We start from the raw sequence: 19,681 nt of genomic DNA on the forward strand, positions 1-19,681 counted from the left end.
ATCCACCACTGCAACATAGTTCAGAATATACACCAAGAGAACAAGAAACAAAAACGATGGAGAAGGCATGCTTCCGAGCCCTTGTCCTTAAAGGGATAGTTCACCCAAAAATGAAAATTCTGTCATCATTAATTTTACTCACTCTCATATTGTTCCAAACCTGTATTAATTTCTTTCTTCTGCTGAACACAAAATAAAATAAGATATTTTGAAGAATGTGGGCATAACCAAACAGTTGGTGGCTTTTTCAAAATATCTTCTTTTATTTTGTGTTCAACAGAAGAAAGAAACTCATACAGGTTTGGAACAATATGAGAGTGAGTAAATGATGACAGAATTTTCATTTTTGGTGAACTATCCCTTTAATGTTAATAATATATTTATTATTGTTATCTTCAGTTCTTACAGGTCCATCTAAACTGTTCATTTTATGTAATTATTTAAGTATTTATTTAAACATTGTCCATTCTATACATTTACATTTATTTTTTATATAAAAAGATACTGTTTATCATAAGTTATTTGAACCGAGGGGCCCCCAAATGAAATTCTGCTTAGGGCCCCATCAAAGCTAGGGCCGGCCCTGAAGGTCGTTGATCTGTTGTGAGAGCAAGTCCAGACGTTCGTCAGTCCGACGCTGGTGGGACTGGCGTAAAGTATGCAGATCCATCCGGAGATCAGCGATGGCCGATGCCAAATCAGCGATGGGCGTTGCTGATGCAGACGAGGGTTGCTGATGCACAGTCACTGGCATGATAGTTGTTGAATTGGCTACGCTGATGGCCAACTGTGCACGTTCACATTGACTGGCTATTTTTAAAGCACTGTCCAAAGTTACTGCTCCGTGTTCATGTATTTTCAATTGAAGTGCAGGATCTAAGCCAGTAACGAATCTACGAAAAATCTCACAATTTCGAGCCGTGACGTCATACTGAGGAAAAGCTTCAGTCACTAAGCTGGTGAGCTCAGCTGCATAAACTTCGAGAGGCTCCTGAGGTTTGCGGGGACGAGCATTCAAATACGTTTGGAACGTGGCCAAAAATGTTGCACGCCCAAAAACAGCACTTAAACTGGCCTTAGTCAGATCATAGTCCGCTTTAACAGCAGGGGAGAGAGACTGCCAATATGCAAATGCAGGTCCTGTAAGCTTAGCAGGAAGAAGTTTAGCTTTATCTGGTGGTGTGGCAGAGACGTTAAGTGCAACTTCAAACCTCTGTATCCATAAGCCAAACGGTTCAGCGTTATCGCCCGAAAAGGGGGCAGGAAGATCAATTTTGAAGGGCACATGTGAAGTTGTACCAGCCATCGCGTTCTGTGGTTGCGGCAGCTCCACGATATCATTTCCATCATCAGACATTTTGTGTGCGAGCAACGGAGAGAGGGGGGAGGAAAAAAAAAAAAAAATCGCACGTAATCCGAACTTGCAAAAAATATAGCTCGTAAAATATTATGGACAATATAAACGTGCCTGCAGGTTGATGTGGCTATTTTACATTGTTCACAGTCAAGCAGAAAATGTCCGTACAGAAAACATAAAGATAAATAGCCAACCAGCGCTGCCACCAGTGTAATACTCGGATTTGTGTCTTGAGGAATCCGTGCTTACCGAGTATTATGCGTGGGTTCTTGGCTATTTTCTGTATCTGTTGTGGCCACCGGATAGAGGAGTCAGACCAAGACTTCTGTGCTCAGAACTCAGTGTTTATTTCGACATTTCTTTAACTGTGACTCTGAATCGTCCCACCCGATTACCATGTGCGTTCTTCCCGAACCATCTCTCCCGCGCTCTCTTCTCGTTCTCCCCTTATCCTCGCGATATCTCGCGTACAATCTAACTTTATTTAATTACGCTCGCGATATCTCGCGTACAATCTAACTTTATTTAAACCTTCCCATTTCAATTCTTACACTTGCTAAATTTAAAACGATTTATAGAGATTATTCTTTTTACATGCAGTTTGTACCTTTAGTCATCCAGGGACATTTGAATATTTCTTGCTTGTCATATATGATGTGAAATTTCTAAAAAGTTATGTAGGCTCTGTCTGTATCGATCACTCCATAAATGGAGCTGCAGTCTTGCACTCTCAGGTCATCATTAAATGCATTAATTGCTTCTTGAGTTTGTAATCTTTTGCAGGTCACATTACAGATTTCATTAGTTTTAGAAACATTACAGTCATATATGAAAAAACAGGTAAGTGGTCCGTAATATCACAAAGAAGCAGGCCGTTTGTTGTATTATTTGTCAAGTAATTTGTAAAAATGTTATCAATTAGGGTTGCACTGTGTGAAGTGATTCTACTGGGTTATGTAATTGTTGGGAATAAAGACATTCTTTCAATGAATTCATCGGTCAATTTGTGTTGTTTGAAACTGAAGTTTTGCTGAGATTTGCTTGAAATCTTCTCTCCTCGAATTCATCCTCATTTTCCCCAGAGTTAGAGTATCTGTTCAACATGTACTTGGGGATCCCATTAACTTTCTGCTGGTACCAGAAGAGAGTCGGGTTTGTGTAAGACGTCTGATATGTACAGTTGATTGTTACATCATCACCTTCAAAAGCAGACTGAATCTTTGTGTGCTGATCAACTTTGTCTTGAGATTTACATCCTGAAATAGAATTGAAACAATATGAATAAAAAAAAATTCACCCATTGGCCTCAAGGAATATGCACATAGACAAATTCATTTTAATAGGATATTTGAAAAGAATCATTATTTGATAGCGCTACTCACCCCCAGATATATAAAAATATGATCACAATGACACTTTTCCAGAGTGCCATTATATACAACTGAAATCCCCAAGGATATATGCAGAGATGTTGTGATCTCCTTCCTCTTTCTGTATCTGTTAAAGCAGCAGTAAATTCAAGTCATTTGGTCTGACTGCTGGGAGGAGCCTGTGCTACAGTAAGTGCCAATGAAGACTGTAGTTTATGTAATATATAGTGCTGTATCACTTCATTCACTTATCTGAGTAAATGAAACCAGATGTCTCACATGTCACAGAGTATCATTCAAGTTTTTTTTTTTATACATAACAGTACATTTAACAGTTAAATTACATACCAAGAATGGCAACTATTACTGTAACAGTAATAAATACTGAGGTTCTTTGTTTGGATATTGTCTGTACCAGTAAAGATAAACATATTCACTATTTGTGCTATATGAGCAGCTCATCTTGACAGTTTCTGTTTCTTTTGTGTTTTTTTTTTTTGTTTTGTTTGTTTTTGTTTGTTTTTTTGTCTCTTTATCTGGCTCAATGTTGTCTCCAGTCACCAAACCTTTGAACAATAAAAAGTGATATTTGATATCAGATCAGATCAGTTCTCTGTTGAGGCTCTCAGTGCTTGAGCTGTAAGTCACTGCAGATCAGTCACAAACACACACAGGAACTTCCTGCTTTATAAAGGCATGGCTTAAATACTAGATGTCTTTGCATTTTTCAGTCTGTGTAATTTCCTCTTATGAACATGAACATGAAAATATTAACAGATGGAAATATGAAGAATATTTACTTTATAGTTATATAGATATTTAGCTAGCTATTTTTGTATATAGTATAACCATAATTTAGAACAAGCAAGAGCTCAATTTGAATGTGTGCTTTATATTACATGAGAATCATTTGAGATATTTTAACATTTGTTACATTTGACAGTATTTTTAATTAAACTGATTTGTTAACTAGGACAGTAAGACAATATTGGTTTTAATGTGATTCATCTTTATATTGCCAAAGATTGACTCACTTCAGAATACATTTTGTTTATTTGATCACTTTTATAATAAGCTGATCTTTCTCGTCTCTCATTGTTTTTGTACAGATCTGATGTGTTTCCTGTGACTGTGGGCCTCAGAGCACAGTAATACACAGCAGAGTCAGACACACGCAGATCCTTGATCTTCAGAGGAACTGAATTTGATGAAAGTTCAGAGTGAAATCTCTCCTGGAACTCAGTGCCATTTTCTCCTCCATATTTGCTTCTCCTCAGGATGTATTTAGGAAAGTCATTTGCTCTCTGGATGTACCAGAATAAATCTTCTTGAACTGAATCTGTTTTATATTTACACTGTAATGTCACTGATCTTCCTTCAGCTTCAGTCACATGTTTGTCTGGCTGATCAACTGTGTCCTCTGATCTGCACTCTGTGAAGGTTTAAGAATATTTCATGTACAGTACGATACAAAATATGACCAACTTGCATGAATATGAAGCTGTATTAAATGAAAAATCATACCAAGAATGAATAGTGTGAAGAGAAATATATTTCTCAACTTGTGTGACATGACTGCTGAATAAACCTTGAAGTTCAGATAAATCAGCAGTGGGAGAATTTTACTTCTAGTATTATAATAATGATGATCCAAGGAGGAGCTTGTGGATACCCAATAAAGCTTCAGTATTGTCAAAGGTAATATTGAGTAACTACTGCCCTCTTATGGTTAACTGCAAGTATTGCATAACTGAAACAGTGCCATCTCATAGAGTTCAATGTAAATTAATAAAGATATTTGTTTTCTGAATTATGGGATATTCTAAAGGGGCTGGTGAACTAAAGGACTGTATTGTAGGGATATAATGTAATTTATCTTTCATATCCCAAATTCTTTGTGTTTTATGTTTGTTTGATTGATTTGCATTAGATTCATAACATATTTTAATACCAGCTTTTTTCCCACTATCTCTGTGTTTCTCTCATTGTAACAGGTTTTTGTACAGTGTTCTTGTGTTTCCTGTGACTGTGGGCCTCAGAGCACAGTAATACAGAGCAGAGTCTGATACAGCAGAGGAGATGATCAGATACACACTTTTGTCTTCTTTTCTGTGACTGATGGATATTCCAGGAACTGGAGGATCAGCGGGAGTAACTGTTCCATAGGTTTCCAGTATGAGGAACTGTGGTGGTGAACCTGCATATTGTCGATACCAGTGAAGACTATCAACAGAACCGCTGTAGTTACAAGAGAGTTTCACACTCTCGGTCTCAGTGGCAAATGCTGCATCACTGTATGGAGTGATGACCTCTTTAGCTCTGTTACCTACAACAAAAACCTATTTCAGCATGTTTAAAATGAGATTTGATGATGTAACGGTACATGTAAGATTTTACCTTCTGTTAAAGTCAGCAATATCAGGACACAAGTGAACATGATGGTAGCTGCTGCTTGCCTGAGTGATGCTGTATGTGATGCTGATCACTGAACTAATGTGTTTCTGTGTTAAGCTCCGCCTTCTGACATAACCCTCTTATACACACAGAAATTAACATATATTATGAAGGATAAATACCTAAATTATCTTGCACTTGTTATTTTTCAAGTTGATATAATTTCTCAAATGTTTAATGTATTTAAACTGGGATATGATGTGTTTTATGCTCTTTGCTCCAGTTTTTGCTCAGTATTATTCAGTTTCCTGTGACTGTGGGCACCAGGGCACAGTAGTACATCGCTGAGTCTGTCACTTTAGCAGAGGAGATGATCAGATCCACATGAGTTTTGTTTTTATTCAGTTTTCCAGAAAATCGAATATCTAGATCTAAAATTTGGGATTTTTGAGAAACTTTTCCTGTAGCATGAAATATGACTAAAAGGTATTCAGGAGCTGAGTTGGGATACTGGAGATACCACTGCAGACTGACTGCTGAGGAGTAGCTACAGGACAGAGTTACATTCTTCCCCTCCATCCCAAACATCTCAGTTTGGACTGGTGTGATGTCATTCCCAAAACTGACACCTGCAGGAAGATACAATTAAAGTTTAAATCAACATTTCACATGCTACAACAGAACAGACAGCAAACACACAATCCTGACACATTTGGGATAAACTATACTCACATGTTAGAGAGCAAAGCAAAACCAAAAGGATCATTTTTAGGATGATGTTTTAGTTCAGTTGATCTGCAGGACAAAGTGTTTCTGAAGTAAACCTTCATTCATTGTCTAGCAGAGGATTTCTCCTTATTATTCAAATAACACTGTAGTTTGGACTGTTGATGTGACATTTGTAAAAGTCACACTAGAAACAGGTATTAATTGCTTATACATTTGATTTGACTTGATTTGACTCATTTTTACAGGCAAAGTCAGTCAAATGATGGAGCAGTTTGTAATTTATGAATCACCTGCAAGAACACTAAATAACTTTTTATAGCACTAATGGAATCATTATACATTATTTAATTCATCTCAGTTAAATTTTAACTGGTGTTACCATATCCTGTTATTCACAGAGCCTTTGTGGCTCATATAAAGAACAGCTGTGTTTTTTTTTAGTTGATTAAATACTGTTCAACATATTAATTTTGTGTATGAGCTTTTCTAAAGCCTCTCAGGTGTTTTGTATTATTGGGGTACTATATGAAATGTGCAGTGATAAAAAAATAATTTAATGTTAAGTCACATTTGTCAAGCTGATTGTGATGTACAAAAGTAATTCAGGAATTTTCTAGTAGAATATGTACATACAGTATGTTTTTTTGTTTGTTTGTTTGTTTGTTTTACTTTTCTCCAGTTTGCCTCCAGTTTGTTATAATTTGAACTAAATTTCAGTCTGTAACCACACACAGGTGTTTCCACTGGTGTAATTATATCATGTGAATTATAGATTGTGGGTTTGATGCGGCTTGAGATCAAAGTGAAAAATAATTTTCAGTTTTTGTACAGCTTCACATAGACTTTGTATCACTGGGCTCCAACTCTTAGAGCACAATAATAGAGAGCTGAATCTGACAGAGTCACACTGTTAATAATGAGTTCAGTGGATGATTGGGGTGTAGTCGACTGAAAGTGAGGATCTGGCATATCCTCACTATAGCTCCATGATCCAACACCTTTCCGCAGTAAATACTGAGGTTCTCTGTTTGGATACTGTCTGTACCAGTAAAGCATAACATTACTGCTGCTTGCATCATATGTACAGCTCAGTGTCACAGACTCTCCTTCTGTCCTGATTATATTTTCCTTGTCTTTTGGTTTAATGCTGTCAGCAAATACACCTGCAAGAGAATTATATTTAATAAAAGTTTAATTAAAACACTGTCCTTTCTATTGTTACAGTAACAGTGCTAAGAATAAACAACATTGAAAATTAACAAAATATGTCAGCATTAATTACTAAATAAGTATGTGCATAAATAACACTTTGAATCCTCAATATATTTTAGTCTAGTGCTGATAAATGAAGTGCACTTTACCTGATACTGTTATAAGAAGCAGCAGAATACATCTCTCCATGGTGGGAAATTTACTAATAATCTATAGTCGCATCAGTATATGCTTTATGATTTTAAACTGAAAGGTAAATGTATGAATGTAATGGAGAGTGGTTTGTGCAGCTACAGTATATTGTCTGTAAATGTGGGTGTGGTTTGAGTTTCTCATATTTAAACCACCTTCTGTCTTGCAACATTAAAACTGAGATAACTGTCAATTAATAGCATTTTTTCTTGATCTGTTGCACTTGATCTGTTATATATAGCTCAGAGTCTCTTTGTGTGTTTGATATCTTTGATTATTCTGCCCTCTGTATTCTGTGTGTAGGGAAAAATATCGTTAGCTTCACAAAAGTAAATAGTCTTTCACTCATATGCGTTTAGATTTTGTTGTAACTTCACCCCCTAGTGGCAGATGACAAACATTTACATTTATCACAAAACTGATGCATTCATATTGGAGACTAAATAATTGCAAATTTGCTCCTACTAAATAGTGGACATGAATTTATGATAATTGGTAACTTTTGTTTCAGAATTTTTATAAATGTTTTCCCAGGTTTACACTATATTGCCTTTCATGGGAAAAATACTGTATTAATTTTAAGAAGACTGTGAAAGAAAAGCATGACAGTTTGTTTCAGAATAAATTGTGATTTTCCATCACTAGCAATTTTAAAGTAATCTTGTTTAATCATTTCATTTTAAAATTCATGAACATTACCAATGCATTTTAATCAACAGTGCATCTGTATTTTTGAATACAAAGTTCAGAGTAAATTAATAATCAATAATAATTCAACAGCACAATTATATATTCTGAATGCTCTTGTGTATGATGGCTAGACATCATTGCAATTTTGTGACTTAATAGTTTTTCATGTTTTTGTACAGTGTTCTTGTGTTTCCTGTGACTGTGGGCCTCAGAGCACAGTAATACAGAGCAGAGTCTGATACTGCAGCAGAGGAGATGATCAGATACACACTTTTGTCCTCTTTTCTGTGACTGATGGATATTCCAGGAACTGGAGGAGTAGCTTGAGTAACGTATCCTGAATAATCCAGTATGAGGAACTGTGGTGGTGAACCTGCGTATTGTCGATACCAGTGAAGACTATCAACAGAACCGCTGTAGTTACAAGAGAGTTTCACACTCTCAGTCTCAGTGGCAAATGCTGCATCACTGTATGGAGTGATGACCTCTTTAGCTCTGTTACCTACATAAAAAAGGTGTAAAAGGAGCATATTTAAAATGATAATATTGTGTGAGGTAATTATACAGCACAAGTAAGGTTTTACCTTGAGTTAAAGTCAGCAATATTAGTGCACAAGTGAACATGATGAACAGGTTCCTGCTTCCCTCAGTGATCTGTGATGCTGAACTAGTCTGTGTTTGACAGACCTGTGTTAAGCTCCGCCTCTTGACATAATTCTTTAATAAATAACATAATTTTTTAAACACAAAACCACTTAAGCAACTGAGAAATTAAACAAAATCTCCATTCAGTTGTGTTTGATATGTTCTTTCTATGCTTTTTCCTTGCAGTTGCACCAGAACAACTCTTCAGATCCAACAGAAATTGGCATATTGGTTTAGTTAGATGGCAAAAGGTTATTGATGAATCAATATTCAGTAACACTTTAGTTTAGGGTGCAATTCTCACTATTAACTAGTAGCTTATTTGCATGCATAGGCCTATTACTAGGATAATGCATAAAAAGCACATATTAATGCCTTATTCTTCATAATTATGTTCTACATCCCTTAATCTTACCTAATACCTAAACTTAACAACTACTTTACTAACTATTAATAAACAGTAAATAGAAGTTAATTGAGTCTTAAGTTGTAGTTAATAGTGAGAACTGGACACTAATTTAAAGTATGACCCAATGTTCTATACCTCAATTAACTAAAACAATAAAAGATACACTGTTTAGCCTATAGAACATTTGATATTCACCAGCTGGAAATCAATTTGACTAATTTTGAAATTAGAAACAGCTTTTAAAGATTAAAATTAAAAATAAAAATAAAAATTTAATAAATAAGTGAATCGCTAAGGCTTCTATTTTACAAGCCCACCAGATGGCAATCTAATCTCACTGACTACTGCTAGTGTTACTACTCTCACTATTTTTTTCTTAATTAGGTTAAATTAGGATTTTGGAGTTGGAATAGTTTATGTTTTTAGGATTTCACTGTTAGAAAGCAGTGGAGAAAGTTTCTGACCACCAGCTTCAAGTAGGTCCGACCGCTGCTGATTAGAGAGAGAAGCACAATGAATACTGTAGTGTTTTAGTGAATTGAGCTGGTGGTTTTTGTACAGTGAAGTTTGTTTTCCTGTCACTGTGGGCTCCAGGGCACAGTAGTACATCGCTGAGTCTGTCACTTTGGCAGAAGAGATTTCGAGATACGTATGGAGTTTCTCCTTATTCAGTGTTCCAGAGAATCGAGGATCTAAATCAATGACTTCAGACTCGTGTAAAACTTTCCCAGTAGCATGATGAATAACGAAGAGAAATTCAGGTGCCGATCTTGGATATTGGCGATACCAGTATAGACTCACTGCAGAGGAGTAGTTGCACGACAGGGATATAATGTCCTTTTCTGTTCTATATACTTTAGTTTGAAGCGGCGTGATGACATTCCCAAAAATGTCACCTGCAGAAAGAAAAAGAAAAATATAGCTAATTAAAAAAAAATGAACATGTTAAACTTAAAAGGGGAAAAAAGGGACAAGCAAGTAATAAACAAAAATCCTGACAGACTGGAACAGAATTCATACCTGCGAGGGAAAAGAGCAAAATAAAAACAAACAGCATCATTTTTCAGGACGATACAAGAGTTATTCTGCAACACCTGTTACTGTTACTGAAGAAAGCATTCGTTTCTCTCTCTAGCTAGCTAGTCCCTCCCCTTAAATCTGCAGTTCATAAACTGCAATGTATGGAAACCCATTTCTAAATATAAACAGTTTATTTGAAATAGAAATATTTTGCAAGATTATTAATGTCTTTACTGTCACTTTTGACCAATTTAATGCTTCTTTGTTGAATAAAAGTTTTCATTTCTTTCAAAAAAGCTTACTGACCCCCCAATTTTTAAAGGTTTTATGCTTTTAAAAATTACCTGCATGTGATTCAAGAGTTGATGATTTATGGAAGCCCATGTCTAAATATAAACAGTTAATTGTGAATTTAATTCTCATAATTGTAACTTTATTATTTATTTATTTTTATTTTAAACTGCTTTTTAATTTTTTACTCTAATAAAAGAATACATCTGACCAGTGAATGACACATGATGTAATCCAATAAGTTGTCTCTGGTCGTTCTTGCTGGTCTGTGAGCGTTCATGTGTTTTGGAGGAGGCGTGGCTTTGGACAGCGATTTTATTTTCTTATTTTTTTACTCTGAGACAGAAATTCAGTTAGTTGTAGATGCCACTAAAGAAACATTTTTTGGCACCATACAGTTTTGTTATTGCTATAAGTTCACAACAACAGCAAGGTTGAGGAAACCTGAAGAGTTGGACCTAACCAACAAAAGAGATGCATTTGACTGTTGTTTTTTTTTTCTTCTTCTTCTTCTGCAGCAGGTGTTATCACATCAGTTATCCACCACATAGATGTGGTGGATAACTGACACACTATTTATGTGTGTGTTTTTGTAAAGCGTCTGTGGACTTTGTATCACTGGGCTTCTGCTTTTTAAGAGCACAGTAATAGAGAGCTGAATCTGACAGATTCACATGGTTAATGGTGAGTGAAGTGGATGTAGGAGATTTAGTTAACTTATAACGACTGTCTGATACACTCCCTTCATCAGACGAGCGAGTGCCTTTAAACAGCAAATACGTCGGTTCACTATTAGGATACTGTCTGTACCAGTAAAGGTAAACATTATTGCTGCTTTCATATGTGCAGCTCAGCGTCACAGACTCTCCTTCTCTCCTGGTTTTATTTGTACCTTCTTTTTTTGGCACAATGTTGTCAGCAAACACACCTACAAGAAAATTTGTGCTTTAGAACAATAATAGAAATAACCCTGAAAAAACACTAATTAAATAATTTATATGCACTATCATTCAAAAGTCTGGGGTCAGCAAGAATTTGTGCTCACCAAGAGCTCATCATAGATTAAAATTACTATTTATTTCAACAGTCTTCAGTGTTATGATCCTTCAGAAATCATTCATGCTGATTTGGTGCTCAAGAAAAAGCATTTATTTGAAATAGAAATATTTTGTAACATTACAAATGTCTTCACTGTTGCTTTTGATTAGATTTATGTATGCTTCCTGAATAAAAGTATTATTCTTTTATTCTTTAAAAATTCTCACTGACCCCAAACTTTTTAACAATAGTGTATATATATATAATGTGTATGTATATATAATGACACTCTAAAAAAGTACCTGTCATGAGAATCAGCAATTGGCATCTGTCCATGTTAATATTCCGAGTGATTTATTTTGTTTTAAGCCTAATCATGTTCGCAGGGACAAGAGACACTACAATGAAGGACTTCAGGGAATCCCTGTATCTCATGTGAATGAAGAAGATACATTTCACTGACACTGCAGTTTGAACGAGTTCTAAGTTCTAAAGAGTATTTGAGTGGGTGTGGTTAGTGACATCACTCACTAAATACACATACACTGGTTTGTTTTTTGCATCAACTTTAATTCATCCATGTTCCAGGTCACAAAAACAATTCAGGGAAACTACACATTCATCTGGATGGTGAAATATACTTTTTTTTTATGTTCTTGTGTTTCCTGTGACTGTGGGCCTCAGAGCACAGTAATACAGAGCAGAGTCTGATACTGCAGCAGAGGAGATGATCAGATACACATGATTTTGCTCTTTTCTGTGATTGATGGTTATTCTTGGAACAGGGTGGATCAGCTGGAGTAGTTACTCCTGAATCTTCCAGTATGAGGAACTGTGGTGGTGAACCTCCGTATTGGCGATACCAGTGAACACCACGAACAGAACCACTGTAGTTACAAGAGAGCGTCACATTGTCACCGTCAAGTGCAAATACTTTTTGCTTTTTGGAGTGATGACTTCTGTGGATCTGGAACCTGCAGATTAAAGTTGCATTAAGTTCAGCACACAATCATGATACACACATCTCTGATATATAACTTTTATTAATTTGGAACAACAAAATCATTAAAAAGAGCACAATTAAATTTAAATTATACATTTCATTGTATTTCCTTAATGTGATATTTTTCTAAAATATGCAATATTATACCTTCAGTAGATGACATTAGTATAATAATAGATGAACATGTTCACTCAACAAACTGTCAGGAACAAGCTGAACAAAGACCAGCTGCTGGATTGTTACTACAGTAGATTTGTGCTCTAATGTCTGTGTTAAACTCCTCTTCCGGTTATACATGATGACTGCAGATCCTCTCCATCTATAGAAGATAATGAACAGAGAACTACTGCAGAATAAATGTTATTTTTATGTTTTCTTGTTTGTATGTTCGTTTTTGTTCAATTTTTAGTTTAACAAATCCCATTGCCTTTGTTTACTAAATGATTTTTGAATTTAGAGTCATTTTTAAATAAGATTCACATGCCCCATATATAACCTTTCATAATCTCCCATATTCACAGGTGTTGCCACAGTGGTTTTTCCAGAGCTGTGGTTTACAAAAAAATAATAAATTGTGGTTTGATGCTGTTAGATTAAAGACTGTTTAAAGCACATTGTGTATTTGAGTTTTTGTAAAGCTTCTCAGGCATTTTGTATCACTGGGCTAAAACTCTTAGAGCACAATAATAGAGAGCTGAATCTGACAGAGCTGCTTTATCAATAATGAGTTCAGTGGATGATTGGGATGTTGTTGACGAAACCGACGGTCTGGTATATCCTCATAACTCTGTGATCGAGCACCTTTGAGCAGTAAATACTGAGGTTCTCCTTTTGGATACTGTCTGAACCAGTAAAGCCAAACATCATTGCTGCTTGTATCATATGAACAGCTCAGTGTCACAGACTCTCCTTCTCCCTTCATTATATTAGTATTTCCTTCTCCTGGCCCAATTCTGTCAGCAAATACCACCTGAAATTAAATACATTTTTATATACATCATAATTTATATAATCTAAGTAGGATTGTTTTAATAAAATATACAAATGTGTCCTTGCTATATTAAAATAAATAAATATTAAACAAAAAACATCATGTGATGATTGCTTTCATATAAAAATGGGATGTTGTTTGTCCAGTTTATTTACTTACCTGTAACTACAATGAGAATCATGAGCAGCATATGTCTCTCCATGTTGGCAGTCCAGAGGTAGATTGTGTTTATAATACAGTTGGATTTATTAGAAAACTGTACCTGAATATTGCCTTAATGTGAATGAATCTGTGGTCATATCCAGTATATTAATCAGGAGTAAATGAACGCACCGACTGAAGTTCTGTTGTGTACTAATACTGTGGGTGTGGTCAGTGAAATGTGAAGCACATGATTTAAAAGAGAGAATAATGTGATGATAAAGTGTTTCTGGTCGCTCAGAAGGAAATCATACAGGGGCAGACAAAGAGTAACGTTCATGTTGGTGAGGTATTGAAATAGACTGAGGTGTGCTGGAGCCTGTTGTACAGTAGAATACAGTATGTGTGCTGAAGGACTGAGTATCAGAAGACTTAAAAATGGAAAATTATTTCAGACAAGGCTTGATGAGCACATGTTAACTTTAAGACAGAGAAGCACCTATATGTACCTATACTCTTCTCTGATGACATGCTTACTGGAGCGAGTGTGGGAATAAAACATTTAGCCTAAACATGACGTAGATTTTGCACAGTTGACAGAAATGAAGAATTTCACAGATTCACAGGACTTTGATTTAACATCTCATCTGAAGGCAAGTGGTTATTTACAGTATGTCCCTGTCACTATACGGGGGTTTTAGGACCCCACGCAGATCAGGGTGACGCCCCCTGCTGGCCTCACTAACATTTCTTCCAGCAATATAGTTTTCCAAGGAGGTCTCCCATCCCGGTATGGACAAGCTCAACCCTGCTTAGCTTCATGGATGGGTTCATGATGAGAATTTACCATCTAATTAATATATTTCATTAAAAATATATACATTTTTACAATGTCCCATTTACTGTTTAATCTAAGAATCCTCTTCCAGAAAGTGTTCTTCATATTTATGTTTTTATTGTTTCAGCTTTATTTGCTCCCCTTTTATTATCTTTAGTTTGGACTAGTGTGATAACATTCACAAAAGAGAAGATCAAAAATTTTGTGTGTGTGTGTGTGTGTGTGTGTGTGTGTGTTCTTGTATACATGGTTTATAAGGACACAAATGTATTTAATGAGTTTGTTTGCCCATATAATCTTTAGGGTATTAGGTTAGCTAATTTGCTGTCCACTGAGGAGGGGCTCGATGAAGCATCTTAAACTCGAGCTCTGATACACCCCCCAGTGAATAAACATAGTATATGATTACTTAGGGCAAGGTGCCTGAGATGAAGGTGGAGTTTGGGGAGGTGGAGGGATGCTGAAACAGCTGAGACTGAAGAGAGGCAAGCAGCTGCTTATATACTCTGGCTGTTGATTGGAAGATTAGATGGGCTCGCTCCTCCCTGAATTACATTTAGGAACTTCACGGGTATTACAATGTAAACATGGTGGTTTATGAGGACACTTCCTGTCTCCTCGTAAACCAAATGGCTTAAAAAACATACTAAACATTGTTTTTTTCTTTTTTAATTTGAAAAAATGCAGACAGTTTAACATAAAAGCAGTAATGTGAGAACCATGTAGAAATGCTGAATTTTATTCACATGTCCTTATGTAACCTCCCAATTTCACAGCTGTTACCACATTCACTGTTTGTGGTTTACAGTAACATGATACAGATTGATTAAAGACACTTCAAAGCATTAGTTTTGTATGAGTTTTTGTAAAGCTTCTCAGGCATTTTGTATCACTGGGTGTCAACTCTTAGAGCACAATAATAGAGAGCTGAATCTGACAGAGTCACACTGTTAATAGTGAGTTCAGTGGATGTTTGGGATGTTTTCGACTGAAAACCGGCTGGTATATTTTGCCTGCTGTATGATCGAGCTCCTTTATACAGTAAATATTTTGGTTCACTGTTTGGATACTGTCTGTACCAGTAAAGATAAATATCATTGCTGTTAGTTTCATATGTGCAGCTCAGTGTCACAGACTCTCCTTCTTCTTTGATTACATTAGTATTTCCATCTTTTGGTCCAATTTTATCTGCAAATACACCTGAAATACAATCAATCATATTATAATATATTATGATTTAATAAGGATTTTAGTTGTTTTGCTATATACTGTATTTACTTTACCTGAAACTGTGATGAACATCAAGAGCAGCATTTGCCTCTCCTCCATCTTAACTGAAGTCCACTTTAAAGAGTGTTTGTTCACTGAGACTGAGTGAAGTTCTGTTGTGTATTAATAATGTGGGAGTGGTTAGTGAAACATGGACACGCTAAAATCAAATGGTGAGCAGTGTTTTATTTAGACATCAGGTGGATGTCTAATGTGAGTAAAGCATAGCTTGTGAGCTTATTTTGCCCCCTAATGTTGGAGCTCAGAACAGCATGTTTTGTCCATTTGCTTTAAAGTGTGCTGTTTGTGTTTGAGTTCCTGTTGACATTTGTTTTTATATACAAACATTTCAGTGTTGAGCTCACACATATGCACATTTATGTCCTCATGAAACTGATCTGTATGATCTTTCTTCCTCTTTCAGCCACAGAATATGTTAACTATATCGTATATTACAGGATCTACTAATATAAGAACTTCTTAATTATCTGTTTGATTTTTCAGTGTACATAAAACCTCAATGACACCTCGCTTTCTTTCTCCCAGTTAAACACTTTTTGTACAGCATGCACTGGATTTCCTGTCACTGTGGGCTCCAGAGCACAGAAGTACACAGCAGAGTCAGTTACAGCAGCAGAAGAGATCTTCAGATCCACACTGCTGTTGTCTTTTCTGTGATGGATTGAGATTCCAGAAACTGGAGGATCAGCATCAGTAACTGACCCATAGTTATCCATTATGAGGAACTGTGGTGGTGAACCTGCGTATTGGTGATACCAGTGAAGACCTCGAACAGAACCAGCTACAAGAGAGCATCACACTTTCACCCTCAACAGCAAATTCATGAGCACTGTATGGTGTGATGACTTCTGCAGCTCTGGAACCTGCAGTTAAAGCATAAAAATGAAAAAATGTAAGTGAAATTTACATCCTCTTTCAAATGTACATCCTCCATTCAAATGCAATAATTTTATACTTAATAATGCAATGTTGTTATTAGCTTGGTTTTCTAAAAAAAAAAAAAAAAAAAAATTCTGATATATAGCAATCAGGCTCTTTTTCTTAAACAAGAAAATTATTATTTATAAATTACACAAAAACTAAATTTGTTCTACAATTATAAAATGTTTTCATCCCCCTTTTAAGAATGCTCCATCATATGCACCTACCTTTAGCTGATGATATCAATATGATTAAATAGATCAACATGTTGGCTCAATATTCAGGTTTGAACAGGAGACACACAGAAACATCAGATGATCCGAAGAGATTTATGAAATGTTTACAGTCCTTTATTGTATCTCTCAATGACTGTGATAAACTCCTCCTCCTCAGATTCACTACATCCAGCCCTCGTCTCACAATATATGACAGACAAGACTTTATAAATGTTATTTATACATTCCCACACATTTAAAAGAATATTAATAAATATAGGTAGATAGATAAATGAAAAGCTACAACATATTTCAGTAACATATTTTAGAGGGATAATATTAAACTTAAACATGATAGAAATGAGGAATTTATAACAATAATTACCCAGACTTGCGGCTTATTTATGTTGCTTACAATTAATTTAAACTTTATTTTTTCTTTTTGGTTAGTTGGTTGTATATATTGAATAGTAAAATGTCATTAGAAATATTGTTTATGCTTTAATACTTTTCCAAAATACAGTAAGTGTGGTTTTTGTACAGTGTAGTGTGTTTTCCTGTGACTGTGGGCTCCAGAGCACAGTAGAACATCACTGAGTCTGTCACTTCAGCAGAGGAGATCTCCAGATACACATGGGTTTTCTCTTTATTCAGTTTGGCAGAGAATCGAGGATCTTGATCCAAAACTTTAGATTTTTGTAAAACTGCCCCAGTGGCATGAAGAATACTGAAAAGAAATTCAGGAGCTGATCCGGGATATTGGCGATACCAATATAAAGTTCTTGCTGAGGAGTAGCTACAGGAGAGACTTATAATGTCTCCTTCTGTCCCAAACATATGAGTTTCAACTGGTGTGATGACATCCCCAAAACTCACACCTGCAGATGAGATTATCAACATTTGACAACAAAACATACAAACGAATGGAAAAGAATGAGAGTGCCTGAGGGTTGAAATAAGATACTTACATACAAGACAACTGAACAAAACCAAAACAAACAGCATCATTTTTCAGGATGATGTTTCAGTTCATCTGCATCACAAAGTGTTCCTGAAGTAACATTCATTCATCATCTAGCAGGAGTCTCCAGCTATAACACCTCCTCTTAAAGCTACAGCGCTGAAATTAAGAAGTAGATCATCTCTATCTGATCCTACAGTAAATGTTATGATCATTTACACTCTAATTATTTATTTATATTAAATTGTTTCTACATTTTAGCACAGACCAATACACAATTCTTTTTTTAAGGTTAGTTTAAAAAGACATTTTGCAAAGTCTTTGCACCTATAATTATATTACAGTTATTATTCTGAGTTGTATATGAGATTGATTTCAATAAGGATGTTTGATGTAACTGACTGAAACCAATTGTTCAGTTTATTCTATTAGTTACATTATATATGGAGTTACTGTCTGTACTCGCAAAGAGTGATTTTGTGGTTTATATATATATTTTTTGAACACACAGCCTTGCAAAGTATACTTTATTTGACTTGTACACATACACAGGTGTTCAACACATGCTCAGTTTTGAGCAATCTCTTGCCATGAGTTACAACACATGTAAACATCTTTGTATTATTTCATGCTAGAGTTGTACAAATGAGGGTACTTTCTAACCTCTTCACACAATCTCTCATCTAGGCCTCCATCATCGCTGTAGCTTCTATGCGTTCAAGTCTGTTCTGTTTATGGATTTTTTCTTCGACTACCTTGTGCATAATGTGCATGTGCAATCTGTGACACAGTTTCAGAAATCTGGCGCTGCATGTACAGTACGTGTGTACTCTTCTGATAACGAAATCTGTGTCACACGCACTGTCTCTGACCCTTGTGTTCGGGTAAAAAGTGAACAAGTCCATGTTGGGCTTTTAACTCTGTATTTTAGTCTTGTTTCCAGTACACATATCTTAAAATTATTAAATCAAGAAACATTTACTCAAGAAACAAAACAACTTGTCAACAAAAAGTCTAGTTTTCTGAATAATTTATCAAAATTCAGTGAGTTTAAGTTTAAAACAAGAAAAAATACATGCCAATGGGGTGATAAAAATAAACCTTATTCAAAGTATATAAGGAAAATCATGATTTGCAGTGTACCAGTAAAGCCAGTTTATAATTTACATTATGTTACTTGACAATTCCACTAGTATCAGTAACTGTTGTGTCTTTTTGACATTTGTGTTGTTGAGTCCAGCTGTAGTTTGTATGTACATTTCAAGGTTTGATAAGCATATGAAACTGTTTTTTGTACAGTGTTCTTGTGTTTCCTGTGACTGTGGGCCTCAGAGCACAGTAATACAGAGCAGAGTCTGATACTGCAGCAGAGGAGATGATCAGATCCACATGACTTTTCTCTTTTCTGTGATTGATGGTTATTCTTGGAACGGGTGGATCAGCTGGAGTAGTTACTCCTGAATCTTCCAGTATGAGGAACTGTGGTGGTGAACCTGCGTATTGGCGATACCAGTGAACACCACGAACAGAAATGCTGTAGTTACAAGAGAGCGTCACATTGTCACCCTCAAGTGCAAATACTCTGACGCTTTTTGGAGTGATGACTTCTGTGGATCTGGAACCTGCAGATTAAAGTGCCATTAAATGTAGTTTTCAAACATTTTTTGTTTTTGTTGCAATAAAATGCATTTACACAATATTATACCTTCAGCTGATGACAGCAATATCACAATGTAGATCAACATGTTCTTTCACTAAACTGGCAAGAACCGCAGCTGCTCCACAGTGTTGTGAAGCTCATCTTTATCAGCTGTATAGGGTCTGTGCTGAACTCCTCCTCTTCCTCACGACACTGAATCTGAATCACAAGAAACGATTACATGAGCATGTTTAAATATGTATCCTTAGATCTTCACTGTAAAAATTATGGTTGGTTTAACTTAAAAAAGTAAGTTACCTTGTTGCCTTAAAATT

General features: G+C 35.7%; 1 protein-coding gene, 2 pseudogenes and 5 gene segments (V, D, J or C); all 8 read right to left on the reverse strand.

Moving 5' to 3' along the window:
- Window positions 1–2,356: 2,356 nt before the first annotated feature.
- On the reverse strand, window positions 2,357–4,544 carry LOC125261259 (T cell receptor alpha chain MC.7.G5-like). The gene is made up of 3 exons (XM_048179872.1): window positions 4,252–4,544; window positions 3,791–4,159; window positions 2,357–2,613 (listed from the first exon to the last, which is right to left on the reverse strand). Exons 1-3 carry the CDS (start codon window positions 4,298–4,300, stop codon window positions 2,357–2,359), a joined length of 675 nt encoding a protein of 224 aa, XP_048035829.1. The 5' UTR covers window positions 4,301–4,544.
- A 143-nt stretch (window positions 4,545–4,687) lies between these two features.
- On the reverse strand, window positions 4,688–5,377 carry LOC125261288. The segment is given in 2 exon segments: window positions 4,688–5,053; window positions 5,125–5,377. Coding segments are annotated over 2 exon segments (384 nt in total).
- Window positions 5,378–5,421: 44 nt separating this feature from the next.
- On the reverse strand, window positions 5,422–5,887 carry LOC125261261. The segment is given in 2 exon segments: window positions 5,422–5,750; window positions 5,854–5,887. Coding segments are annotated over 2 exon segments (363 nt in total).
- A 655-nt stretch (window positions 5,888–6,542) lies between these two features.
- On the reverse strand, window positions 6,543–7,321 carry LOC125261290. The segment is given in 2 exon segments: window positions 6,543–7,013; window positions 7,212–7,321. Coding segments are annotated over 2 exon segments (354 nt in total).
- Window positions 7,322–8,037: 716 nt separating this feature from the next.
- LOC125261287 lies at window positions 8,038–8,964 on the reverse strand. The segment is given in 2 exon segments: window positions 8,038–8,446; window positions 8,529–8,964. Coding segments are annotated over 2 exon segments (390 nt in total).
- Window positions 8,965–11,662: 2,698 nt separating this feature from the next.
- On the reverse strand, window positions 11,663–12,519 carry LOC125261293 (annotated as a pseudogene).
- A 3,141-nt stretch (window positions 12,520–15,660) lies between these two features.
- LOC125261284 lies at window positions 15,661–17,197 on the reverse strand (annotated as a pseudogene).
- Window positions 17,198–18,240: 1,043 nt separating this feature from the next.
- On the reverse strand, window positions 18,241–19,676 carry LOC125261286. The segment is given in 2 exon segments: window positions 18,241–19,329; window positions 19,413–19,676. Coding segments are annotated over 2 exon segments (402 nt in total).
- Window positions 19,677–19,681: the final 5 nt, after the last annotated feature.

Source organism: Megalobrama amblycephala, unplaced genomic scaffold (genome assembly GCF_018812025.1).
Source record: "Megalobrama amblycephala isolate DHTTF-2021 unplaced genomic scaffold, ASM1881202v1 scaffold385, whole genome shotgun sequence".
Classification (NCBI taxonomy): Eukaryota; Metazoa; Chordata; class Actinopteri; order Cypriniformes; family Xenocyprididae; genus Megalobrama; species Megalobrama amblycephala.